The following is a 12595-nucleotide window of genomic DNA, read 5'->3' as shown; positions in this document are numbered from 1 at the left end:
ATAGGGGGGGGGGGGGGGGGGGGTATAAATTTGATATATAATCAAATTAAAAGTAGACATGTATCTGTTCTAGTAGGTCTAGTTCAGCATTGCTGATGTTTATGAGCACCTATGAGGTTTAGACATGAAGTTATGCTTCAGTAGCCCAGGGGACAAGATCGAAGTGGACACTAAGAAAGGGAAGGATGTGCTTCACAGCATAAAATTAATGAGGAAATCTGATCCACTAGTCCTAGGCCTGTAAAGGTCATGTGAAATCTGTAAACGATTTATTGGTTTAAATAAATTATTAACATGTGGCTTACTGGTAAAACTCTCGTTCTTAAATACATATTCACCTGCATAAAAAAGGATGCATGTTTGTCATGTGGTTTTGGGTTGTTGACTGCGAGGAGGCCTTGTACACCTGCGGTTGCCAAGCAAATAGATTTTTATAGAAATTTGTTTTCGCTATGTTTTGAAAAGAAAAAAAAAATTGTTAAAAATTGGCTAAAGGTTTTTTGATTGTTTGTTATTTTGTTGTTTTTACGGTTAAAGCAAAAAAAAAGTAAAGGGAAATATATATATCACATTAATACATTTTTATATATTTTTTATAGAATAGAAAATGAATATAAGCATTTCAGTAACAAAATGATAAGAGACTATTCTGAGTAAGTAAAGAGTAAAAAAATGTGTCTAAAATGTCTGAAAATGACAGTGGAATGCTGCACACACTTAGACTTTCAAGGTTTGCAAAATAATATTTTTTATGTATTATATATTTTATCATCATGATTATCATATTCGATCTGTTGGAACAACTAAAATCAATGTTAATGATTAATATTTCATGCTAAACAATTCATTTCAAATTCCCAAATAGCACCTATATTGTTGCTGAATTGCTTGTTTTCACTGCTATTATAGATAGATAGATAGATAGATAGATAGATAGATAGAGATTTTTTCCACAGTACTCATAAAAATTACCATGTAACTATGCTTGTTCTTTTCCCTTTATGCTAAACCAGGCCCCCAGCAGATGATGCATATGACTTCCCTGTAATAGTGGGATTAAACCCACTATTAAACCATCCCCTCATCAGGGTCCCGTGTTTAACAAAATAGATGTTAGATGAGGTGACCTGCCTCAAATCACCCCGCTCTGTGTCATAATGTATCCTGCGCTCTGCGCCAGCCACATCACCAGAGGCAGCGCAGAATAATTAAGAGGACTCGTATATGGATCATGGAAAGTGATAACAAGCGGGCTTGTGTGATCTTTAATGTGCCGTAGACACTTATCCTCGCTGTATCTCTAATGGCTCATTACACTGTCCTCTTTTCCTCCCTCGTCCCTCGTCTTTCTCTCTCCATTCCCTCCCTCAGTGTCTCGTATGAATTTTGTGCCCATCGAGAGCTGCATGCCAAGAGTTTGCCAATTTCTCAATTTTTTGTCCCCCACCCTCAACATTACAGCTGTTAAGAGGTGTATCCCACCTACTCTTTCTCTCTCTCTTGCTGTCTCCTTCTCTCCTGCCCTGTCTCCTCACTCTGTCCTTATTAAATCTGGAGGATCTAATCACGCCCTCCATCCATAGTTCTGGATAATGGTCACTGTGATGGATGTGATGAGTTTTAATAGGACATGGCCATACTTTAGGATTCATAAAAAACTGCCCTTTTCCTATTCTGCTTGTATTCATTTGGATTAATCCATAGGTTAAATGTCTAAGTTAAGCAGTGAAATAAATAGGCTGAATGATGTCCTTTCATTCAGTGTTGTTTTTTTGTTTTTCTCACTAATGCATATTTGAAGGCATGGTTTTGGTCAGGCTTTCATTACAGCTAATATAATCTGTGCTTTTCAAAGTTTAAGTATATCTGTGATCCTAAAATATTTGCCCAAGTTCAGTTATGATGAACTCTTTCATCCACTGGCACCAAACGCCCTTTTATTTAGGCAGCTTTGATCAACAGTGAGAATGTGATTTTATGCTCCATGTTTTTCTAATTCGAGATTATGCTCTATTACAGACGACCCCACTCAACTCCCTGTTCTGTGATTTTACAGTGACAGCAATTGTGCAAATTATCCTTTCTGCACTACAATGTGCATGAGCTTTGCTCTGGTGAGAAAAGAGCTCCTGTCTGAGGGTGGTCCGCTGCGAGACTTCACTGTGATCTGACTCTCCGCCCCACCTTGCTTGGGGCTCACGAGGTTAATTGATCAGTGTGGGGCTGGTGACGGGATGAGTGCGGGGTCAGCATCTGTATTGACTGGACAGACTGATTAACAAGCACTAAAATGCTCCTGGCCCCCGCTTTGAGAACGTTTGGTAGGTCGTCGTCAATTATCCCCTGCCAGCCTCCATCAGGGGGAACTGACAACCTTTGCTCTCTCTTCATTTTGTAGCTGTGCTGTGCAGAAACTGCGGTTTTGCAAAATGCATGTGGACAACTCTAATTACTCCGTATTGATTGCTCTTAGCAGACAGCCAAAGGGTTACACACTGAATCTAACAAACATTTCATATTGGATATTTCATACACATTGCATGATGGGTATATTGATCATCTGAAAAAAATTAATCTTCTGATGTTGTGACAATGAGCACATTTACATGTATAACAAAACACTGTTTACTATCAGAAAATGGGCTCATTATGAGAACCTTCTTTTTTAAATTACATTCAAATCAATAAATCAATATTTTAATTGATGACCATTCAATAGTAACCTTATATTCTGAGTTCTGACTAAATAACTTTTTTTTTTGTAATATTGCCAAAGTGATTTTTGTTTTGGAGGACAGAGCTAACAATTCAGTTTTGGAGGACAAAGTCATTGGAATGAAAGGGGAATGCTAACAAATTTCAGGTTTCTTCATTTTAGTAAAGACCTCATTGTTGAAAACCTGATGTAAATAGACATATACATTAGCTTAACTGTTTTTGCAAAGAAAAGTGTGGACAACGTACACAAATCTAGGCATTGATCTAATGTTAAAAGAGCATAATTTAAGTTGTTTAGATTTATTTTTGTCAGCTTATTGAGCATAATCAGTGTAAACCATGCAGTGTGCTGTAGTATTAGTATCAAATAAAATAAAGCAAAAAAGTGTATGAGCCATTGATTTTTTTTTTTAAACTTTCAGTTGTTCAGAGCTCACAAGACCGCTGTCATCTGTCTATGTAGTATTTATTTTGTATTTTATTCAGTGCATTATTTTACTGTTCTGAAGCACAACAGATAAAAGCAGAACTTTGTTGAAGTTGATTTTTTTCTGCAAATTGCATTACTTGTTGCAGCTTTGTATTTTCAGACCTACCATTAAAAGACCCCAGAGAATGAGTCTCTGGATGAACTCAGATGAAATATCTGTTCATTACAGTAGATTCATGAAAGTGAAGATGAAAGCAACGTGTGACCATAGGAATCCATAAATAATTTCATCTTTAGCTAAAAAGCATCTTCATCTCCACTTAAATATAAATATTAAGTTAGGAAGGTATTAGTTTCTTGCTGACGTAATAATGATTGGTTCAGTCTAATAGGGCTATTTTCAAGTTCAGATCAAACCTTCTTCAATTATGTGTGTAAACATTCAGTCAAGCATCAGTGGTGGTGGTTTCTATGTGCAATGCATACTGTGAAATATTTAGAATAACAGGAAAAAGCATTTAATGTTGTGCGTTTCACATTATTATCTCCTTACTGAAGCAGTTTACAGACCTCCTTTAGGGGCTCCAAAGTGACTTCAGCTTGCTGCTGAGCAGCAGATAACGTGTTTCTATAGTAACTTTTGTGAGATTAACCTCTTGAGCTTGCTTCCTATTCACAATTTCATCAATTCCCATACATAAGGCATCCAAGCAATCATCAGATGTTGCACTTATTCTCTGAATTCTGACCTGAACCCTCTACGTCCTGTAATTTCATTTAGTGTTACATGTAGATGTCGGTCTATATTCAGTATCAAAAGAGGATTTTGAGTGTAGCTACAGTGGAAGAGAACGGGCCTGCAGGGGATTATGGGTAATGCCAGGAGTGAATGCACGAAAGCTCTCAAGATCACATTTTCTTTGATGGCCTTTTAGATATCTGATATTTCTCGTGACGCACACCAGACACCTGACTGGCACCACCTCATAGGAGTCGGAGCGCTAATTTCCCCTTGCTGTCAAACTCTATGCCCTAACTGATATTCACCATCACCTCTCTCATTTTTCTGTGCAGAGTGCAGATGCCAAGCTGCAATAGAGGATGATTGACAGAAGGCAAACCTGAAACGGGTGTCAGTCAACATCCAGCCAGAGAGTCGATTCATCAGAGTGTCAGAAGCATTGCTCTCTCTCCAGCCCGACCGATCACTTCATCTCTGCCTCCACTTCTCTTATCTCTGCTGGCACCCCGACCCTGCCCCTTCCCAGCGGACACAATAAAGACCAGAGGTGGAGATAGAAGAATCGGGCTTGACGACCTTTCAGTGACCAAAGCGAAGCTGGTATGCTGCTGCCCCTCTTCTGTCCCATGTTCAGCAAAAGTTGGATTATTTTGTAAACCAGACCCAGATCTTCCTCTCCATTCCCTCTTTCTCTATCTCTCCTTCTCTCGTGCATCTTTGAGAGGACGGGAGCAGACGGATACTTTACATCACAGTGAATAGTCTATTAGAGGGGCGGCCCAAATAAAGGAAGCAGCCATGCATTTCCCGCTGCTCTTGACACTGCAGGCATCATGGCTGACTGTTTGTCAGGCCACGCAGCACTATCCCACAACCTGGGGACACTACGACTTGTGCAAGTCACATGGCTACACGGACGAAGGCCCGACCTGGTATTACATGGCCTGTCAGCCTGAAGCCGCGGACATGACCAAGTACCTAAAAGTGTTTCTTGACCCACCCAACATCACCTGTGGAGACCCACCAGAGACCTACTGCACCCTGGTGAGTGAGTGAATGAATCATATGATTTCACCCACAGTGTACTTACTACTTCTTGTGGCTTCATCTTATTTTATATCATTTATTAATGTGCTTCACATTTGATATGCAAATATATTCATGGTGCCACATGCACACTATAACTGAGGCTAAACAGTTTTGAGGATGTGGGATGGATCTGTGTAATCTACAACCGGTAGCAACGAAGATGCTTACAAATAACTGACAAAGTAAATTTCATTCATTTATGCCATTAAAACTGCTAATAAGGAGTAGTGCAGCTGAAACCTCAGTTAACGCCACATTTGTGTCGGTGTAAATGGTGTCCACTTCCTGTGCCGGGTCATTGACTGTTTCAATTTATATGGTTAATTATCTCGTTTCAGCTTTGGTGGAAGCCTTCATTAGGTCTTTGTGGACAAAATGCTGTCTGTCATTAGCATTGAAAATGAGAACTAGAAAAGAGTTAGAAGTAGACGAAGAGAGAGAGAGATGGATAAAAGACGCACTTAAAAAATATGGCTTGCTTTGAGGAGGTGAGCTGTATGTATTTTATGGACAAGTCTAAGTGTTTAATTCGAAAAATGTCATTTGTGCATTTACACACGTTTCTTTGAAACTCACAGCTGGCCTGCAGTATTAGAAATTAGTTAATGGTTATCAGTGGCTATGTTTACATGGACATCAGTAATCTAATTATTTACCTTATTCTAAATAAGCTAATATTATGATTATGGTGTTTACATGAGTTGCTTTTAGAATATTCCTTTCATGTTCCCGTTTTACATGTTATAGTACATAGTTCGATTAATGGCACACGTCATTACGCCCCCACGTGACAACATCCGACGTCCCCTCCGGAATTTCACGCATAAATATATAAGTTCGTCTTCGTGATAATGCCATGTACAGTTTTGGGTGTTTAATTTTTAATTTTATGAATGCGGCGAAAAGTCCTACACGATGGTAATAATGTGATTAAGGTGTTTACATGTCTATTCTGCACATCAGTATTGTGACTAAAATAGGAATACTCCACATGTCTTAATTCAATTAGTGTTTACTTCGATTATGACTTTAACCGGATTAAGGTAATCAGAAATTCTTAATCAGAGTATTGTCTTAATCGTATTAAAATCGAAGTATTGTTGTCCATGTAAACGTACTCAGTGTTACATTTGCTTGTCTGTATGTGTGTTTTGGAAGACTCTATGCGTATTATCTGAAGTTTTACTACAGGTTCAGAGAGCGAGTGAGAGGCTGTTTACAGTATTTAAGAGGTGAAAATAACGAGTGTTGTGGGACAGTACAATGAGAGTCCGCTGAGTGACAGAGGACCTAATATCTGGCGTGCAGGGAGTGAAAAGTGAATTATTCAGTATGTTTTGTCGCTAATGTGTTTTATTCATAGGATACATTATTCAGAGCCATATCTGGGAGGCACTTTTGAAAATGCTGACTCTCTCTGATAGATTCTCAAGGTTAGAGCAAGGGCTGTTATCCATTTTGGAGGGTCACTGTCACAATATAGCTTGGCTCTCTGGTTTCCCAAGGGCCCGGAGTGAAAAAAAATTGACAGATAATTTCACCCCAGCACACCAGTCGGTTATTATTGCAATAACAGATGACTGACAAACAGCATGCACTGTGGTCATGCCTTCCTTCATTCCTGGCCCCAATATTACTTTGTACTTATAAAATGTCTGTGGCAGTTATAATAGAAATATAGTTCCTAGGTGTGACAAACCTGTTTTAACAGTCGAGTAGACTCTTAGGCCAAGTTTACATAAAATATTTATTGTAAAACATTTCTGGTATCACTAGGTGATCAGGCCCCCTTGTTGTCAAGCAACATAAATTGCCATTGTCCAGCCTTGAAACCCACTTGGTTTTCTGCCTGTGCATCGAGGCCGATCAATTTCTGAGCTGTTAGCCATAAATTGGCAGCAGATATTACATAGATATACTGATTATGCCAATAACAGTTTTTATGATGTCTGTAATCATTCTTTTATTTCCGGCTATTGCCATTAGTGTTCTTTATACAAGAGCTCAATCCTCCGTAATTGATTTCTACTCAGGCTGGCCATGGGCTTCTCTCTCTCCCTCTCTGAGGCTGTTGGGCTGTTTCCTCTGATTAGACCCGTAACAGCCATCGCAGGCAGACAGCGAACCCGCTCTGGGCTTGAAAAAACCAAGCACTGGAGAGACCGATGCTTTACCCTGCAATCTGAAGTGCAGGAAGCTGGACAGATCCATTTGTGAAAAGCTTTTATACTGCTATGAGTGATGACCTTCTCTATGGCAAAAACTTGACCCTCATGCCCTACACCACATAAAAACGTCTGCTCAGACGCTCTTTAAGCGGAATCTGTGCTGTAGACAGTGCTATTTGTCTCTGAATGTTTTGTGCTTTTGTTGTCCAAAATTGTGGTTAATGCAAAACAGACTTGGACAGACTTGGATAACATGTCATGGCAAGTCAGTTGAGGACGTATACCACACTTTGTGCACACTAACTAGTGGGGTGGTAGTTGGTTCTCTGTTTACACCAGAACACCTCATACTGCTCACAATCTGTATGTCTTATTCTCTTTCTCAACATCTCAAAATTTTAAAGGAAATCTCTCTAGCATTTCATAATAAATGCTCACCACCTGAAGCTTTTGGCCCTTTGAGCGTATCCAAAAATTTGCCCTTGTATTTAACCTCTGGAAATTCTCTCATGTTACACTTCTGCCCAGGTCTCTTCGCTGGCTGCCAGTAATTGCTAGAATAAATGTAAGACCTGCCTAAAATGCTGCTTTGGTCTGTGCCGCCCCTATCTTTAGACTTAAATCAAACGGCTCCAGCCTGGTCACTGCTATCAGCCATTTCTGTCACCTTGCTTCCCAATGTCTCCATGTTCACACTCATCATGCTCTGAATTTTTTTCCACACTTGCCCCTCGATATTGGATTTGAACTCTCTAGCTTCCAATGCAGCCAGTTAGAGTTAAAAAAAGACCTCATGCATCACTATAAAGGACCATTGAAACAAATTCGGCAATGGTTTTCAGATTTACAGTTATATAATTCAAACAGCTTGTTCATCAGTCTTGTGGCTTGACACGATTCAGAGAGAGACACTCCTCACTAATGCAACAGCCTCAGAAGACATCTCCTTTCATCATGTGATATTATACGTCCTAGAAAGAAGAACTGAATGACAGAGAGCTGTTTTTAATAAGGAAAATGAAACAATTACACAGTTACAGAAAGAAAACTAGATTGTGGTTAAAAAATCATAATGGCTTTCAGCTAAAGATTGTCCCATTGCAGCATTACTCAAGTTTTCATTATTCTATAAAGTGACACCGCTTATTTATGTTTTGATATATAATTCTGACCTTTTCCTGCATATTTCTGCGTGATATTGCAGAGCTCAGGGAGTGATGGAAGACATTTTGGTTCATCAGCCTTCTCTCAGAGCGGTGCCATTCCTCAAGTGGCTTAGCATTGACATTTCAGTGAGATTTGAGTGTGCTGTCAGCTACAATATGCCTCCTCTCATATTTAAATGTGCGTCCCGATGAAAGCCGAGGGGAAAAGGCTCCTGCCAATACAGTGTAGTCTCAGACAAATGGTGACATTCGACTTTAATCAAATAGTTTATTCATGCCGAATTCATGCTGAGAGATTGCACAAAACCAGCCACAAAGCAGCTTTTCAAAAGTGCTGACTTTCATGAATGGACTGAGGCAAATATTTTAACACTATTGAAAGACTAATTACTTTTCTATAGAGCTGTTAAACATCTGAGGAATTGTGCCATGTGATTGATATATTTATTTGTTTTCTTTTTAGCCGAGTCGTAGAGCTGATAGAAATCAATCTGAATGAAGTGGCTGCTCTGTATCAGAGCAAAAAGTGAACAAATCTGATGGTATTATCAATCTTAGTCAGGCATTAGTACAACCCTCTAGAATAAAAATGTAAGACTTGAGACATTGAAAGAATGCTTTGACAGTTCAGCTTTTTGAAAATCCAGCAGAAACATATTTTGTGTTCTATTCTTCACCATATTCTCGATTTTAGACTTTTGTTTAGGTTTATGACTTTGTTCGCTTCTATATACTTACGTGTAGCAATGCAAGGGTTGAATCATAGCTGTCCATGCCTGTACACTGTCAGCTGTTTGGTGGCTTGGCATCATGAATGAAAACAGCTGGATTCAAATAGTACTGAAGGGTCTCCCCCTTGTGCGAGGCATCAAGCAAGGCACTTAACCTCTGCTTGCTCCGGGGGGCCCGCAGAATGTCTGTATGCCTGTGTGTTCTGACCCACCCCTTTACCTGTCACAGAAGAGAGAATGGCCATAAACATTCTGGGGTTTTATGTCAGAAAATGGATTACAGGGAAACCCACGATCAAGGCTGAAGTGTGGAAATTGCACTTTTGGTCTTCAAACAGTTGTTGCAACAAAAAGATACTTTCAGAAGGGCATAGTAAATGGTATTATACTTTATTAGCTGCTCTGCTTTGTGCGTCACTGGCTGTGCTGTTGAATAAGGTTTGACAACTGTCTTTGCATTCATATTGACACTGATCTATAAATAGAATGCTTATTCATTTTAATGCTGTGACCTGACTCAGGTAAGCATTATCTACAGTGACACCCGCTGACAACTTGTCATGTTATAGTTGCACCTCCCCTAGCCAGCAAATGAATATTTGCTATCTGAGTGCAAAGTCTTTCAGACGAAAATGCCCTGATAGGATGGGCAGCAGTTTGGACTTTGACAAAACACACACAAATCTGTTAGCTGTTTACCCTTTTTGAATGTATTCACCAAGGTGATATGGTTCCCGCAGTAACAGGAAGTAGTATTTCCTGCTGTAGAAGCTTCTTGTTCTATCTTAACTCTATCAGGACATGGATTAAGTACATACTGGCTGCTACAACAAGATAAGAATGTATTTTCCCAATGCTGCTATCCCATAATGCACGCTGACAACTTTTCATCAGTTTTTTTGTACCTACCGAAATATGAGTAGAATGGAGAGGACAACAGAACCAGCCATTGGAAATTTCCCATTATATTATACAATAAAGTGCCATACATCACACATACACACACGCAGATAGTGTACCATCTTATCTTTCTCTTGTAAAGGTTGGAGGAAGTACAGGCGGCTTAAGCTAAAATGATATTAATATAAACATTTATCCTGACATTTACCCTCACGGAATGGCACAAAAAAAGATAACTAGCGAATGCGGCTCAACTCGAAAATCATAACCTTAAATTAACGCAAACATTTCTGAGTCATCGTCAAAGTGCGCATTAGAATATTGGAAAATCATTTTGTCTGGTCTGTAATTTGCTCTGTGAATATGTCCCACCGGAGCTCTTGGCTTGTAGATAATGAGAGCACCGTCATTTGGATTCAAGTTTTTATTTCTATGACACAGGGAATTTTCTTTAATGTATTCCATTTGACTAAGGGCTTCTTTTCTCTCTCTCTCTCTAATGCAAGACGAAGCTAAATCCCTCTCCTGGTAATGGGGCTTTTGTTGGTTTCCACAGTTCATCACGCATGGAAAATTCTCAGCTCAAACCTTCTCTGAGGACGGCTTCTAAGAATAGGCAGAATTCTGTTAGCCTATCTGAAACGGGGCCCTGGGATCCATTTACTTTTAATTGCTGTCTCTGCCTTTAGGCTACAGGTCTTCCGTCCCTCCCTCCCTTCCTCTCTCCATCTTTCTTTCTCTTTCTTTCTTTCTTTCTCTTTCTTTCTTTCTTTCTTTCTTTCTTTCTTTCTTTCTCACGCCCATCATATCTTTCTATGTTTGTTGTTGTATTTGTCTCCCTCTCTGTGTTACTAGCACCATTATGCTCGTGTTGGCTACACAGACATGGTGACTTTCACAATCTGTTTGGCATTCGAAGGCGGAAAAGACTGCGAAATGGAAATGATTCAATAAGCTCCAGATAATAAACTACTATCTACTCACACATTAAACATAGACTCATGGATCACACACTAACTGCTAAGACACCTATAGTAATTTACCCACTTGAATGAAACGTCCTGTGTGCAGTATGAGGACACGGATTGCTTTGGGCACTGCTGAATTAGATCCTTAAAGGAGTCCTATTATGCTCTTTTACAAAGTCTTGAATTTGTTTTGGGGGTGTACTAGAACATGCTCTCATGCTTGGTGGTTCGAAAAACGCATTATTTTTTACATAATTTACATTATTACAATACCTTTCTCCGTAGTCTGGCACAAACGGCTCGATTAGTTCCGGGTTTGATGAACTTCCGAAAAACGAAATGTGATGTGATTGGTTAGCTATCCCAGTCCGTTGTGATTGGCGAACAGCTTAGACGGTGTTTCAGTACTGCCCCGACCCTTGCCAAAGCAGCAAGTTTAGTTAAGTATGGCGTCAATCAGGCCCGGTAGATTTTTCATGTTCAAAAATAAAATTTGTTCTTTGAATGACTAATTTGCTGTTAAACTCCTCATATGAATGCCTGCATGACATGTATAATTCAGTTTAGACAGTTTGCAAGAATGTTTAGCGTCCCTGTTATAAAAATGATCGCTGCAAGACGCTGGTGGAGTGAACGAGACTTGAGAGAGTTGTGAGTGAGGGCGCGGGTGCAGCCTCCGTGTTGCCAGATCCAGTTATTATAAGCGTTTTGGACTTGTCTTTTCCACTTAATTTAACAGTTTAGAAAGTTAATAAAGTAGGAAGTTGCAGTTTAGAGTCAGCGATATCTTTATCTTATCTTATTTGCAAAAGATTGAAAATAATTTCAGTTTGTTTTTATTTATTTTTGTTTTTTTTGTTTGTTTTAGTATCAATATCTGGCAACAGTGCCTCGCTGGCACTTAAACTGAAAGCAATCAAAAAAGCCCATGGACAGTTTTTGCTGACAGGATACGACATTCGGTAAGGGAAACGCAAAATTATCATGATATTATCTGTCATAAATGTTATTAACGCTGTCAAAAACAGAGTATTTTGATGCAATAAATAGGGTATGATTTAAAAAATAATCATCCCTCCAAAACAGAGAAAACATCTTTCACAAGCATCTACATGTCTGTCTCCTTTAAAGTGCTTATAGTGTATATAATGAGTTGTATTTGTAGGGGTTATTGTAACACAATTCTTTAACACCAACCACCCCCCCTCCCCGGACCTCACTAATTTTTTAAGCCTGGGTATGGCCATGGCGTCAATATTGCCATATCAATTTGAGCCGGATTCAGACCCAGAGAATATTGAACAAGAGGATCGCACAGAACCTTTGCACGCACGGATATTGCAAGACATATTAGAGTGGTAATGTTATTGTTGTTTTTTAGATAGGATGTCAACAACCGCTTAAAAATAACTGCATTTACTATGTACAAATAAGTGCATATGTATTATTTTTATTGTTATTTAATTATTACACACACTTAATTATATAATTTAACATTATAACATGAATTGCAGTGAAACTGTTATACAGTTGAACTTATTTATGCCATAGTTCAGTGTTTCCCAGGCATAAATGCAAACTCATTCTCTGCCAGCAGGAGGCGCTGTTGGAGTCGTAGAGATCAAGGTTTCCAAGGTAACGGCTGTACACAAAGCAGCGCTCCACTCAAAAAACACTGCTTTA

General features: G+C 39.2%; 1 protein-coding gene across 7 annotated transcripts in view; it reads left to right on the top strand.

The window, feature by feature from the left end:
* LOC107677259 (netrin-G1-like) overlaps window positions 1-12595 on the top strand; it is a 92748-nt gene that overhangs the window by 5118 nt on the left and 75035 nt on the right. For all 7 annotated transcript variants that reach the window (XM_016472089.1, XM_016472090.1, XM_016472095.1 and 4 more), the window contains exon 2: window positions 4223-4934. In XM_016472089.1, the coding sequence (XP_016327575.1) occupies window positions 4689-4934 (246 nt within the window). In that variant the 5' untranslated portion in view covers window positions 4223-4688. The remainder of the gene's footprint in view (window positions 1-4222; window positions 4935-12595) is intronic.

Source organism: Sinocyclocheilus anshuiensis, unplaced genomic scaffold (assembly GCF_001515605.1).
Source record: "Sinocyclocheilus anshuiensis isolate Anshui unplaced genomic scaffold, SAMN03320099.WGS_v1.1 scaffold392, whole genome shotgun sequence".
Lineage (NCBI taxonomy): Eukaryota > Metazoa > Chordata > Actinopteri > Cypriniformes > Cyprinidae > Sinocyclocheilus > Sinocyclocheilus anshuiensis.
This window is presented reverse-complemented; position numbering and strand designations above follow the sequence as displayed.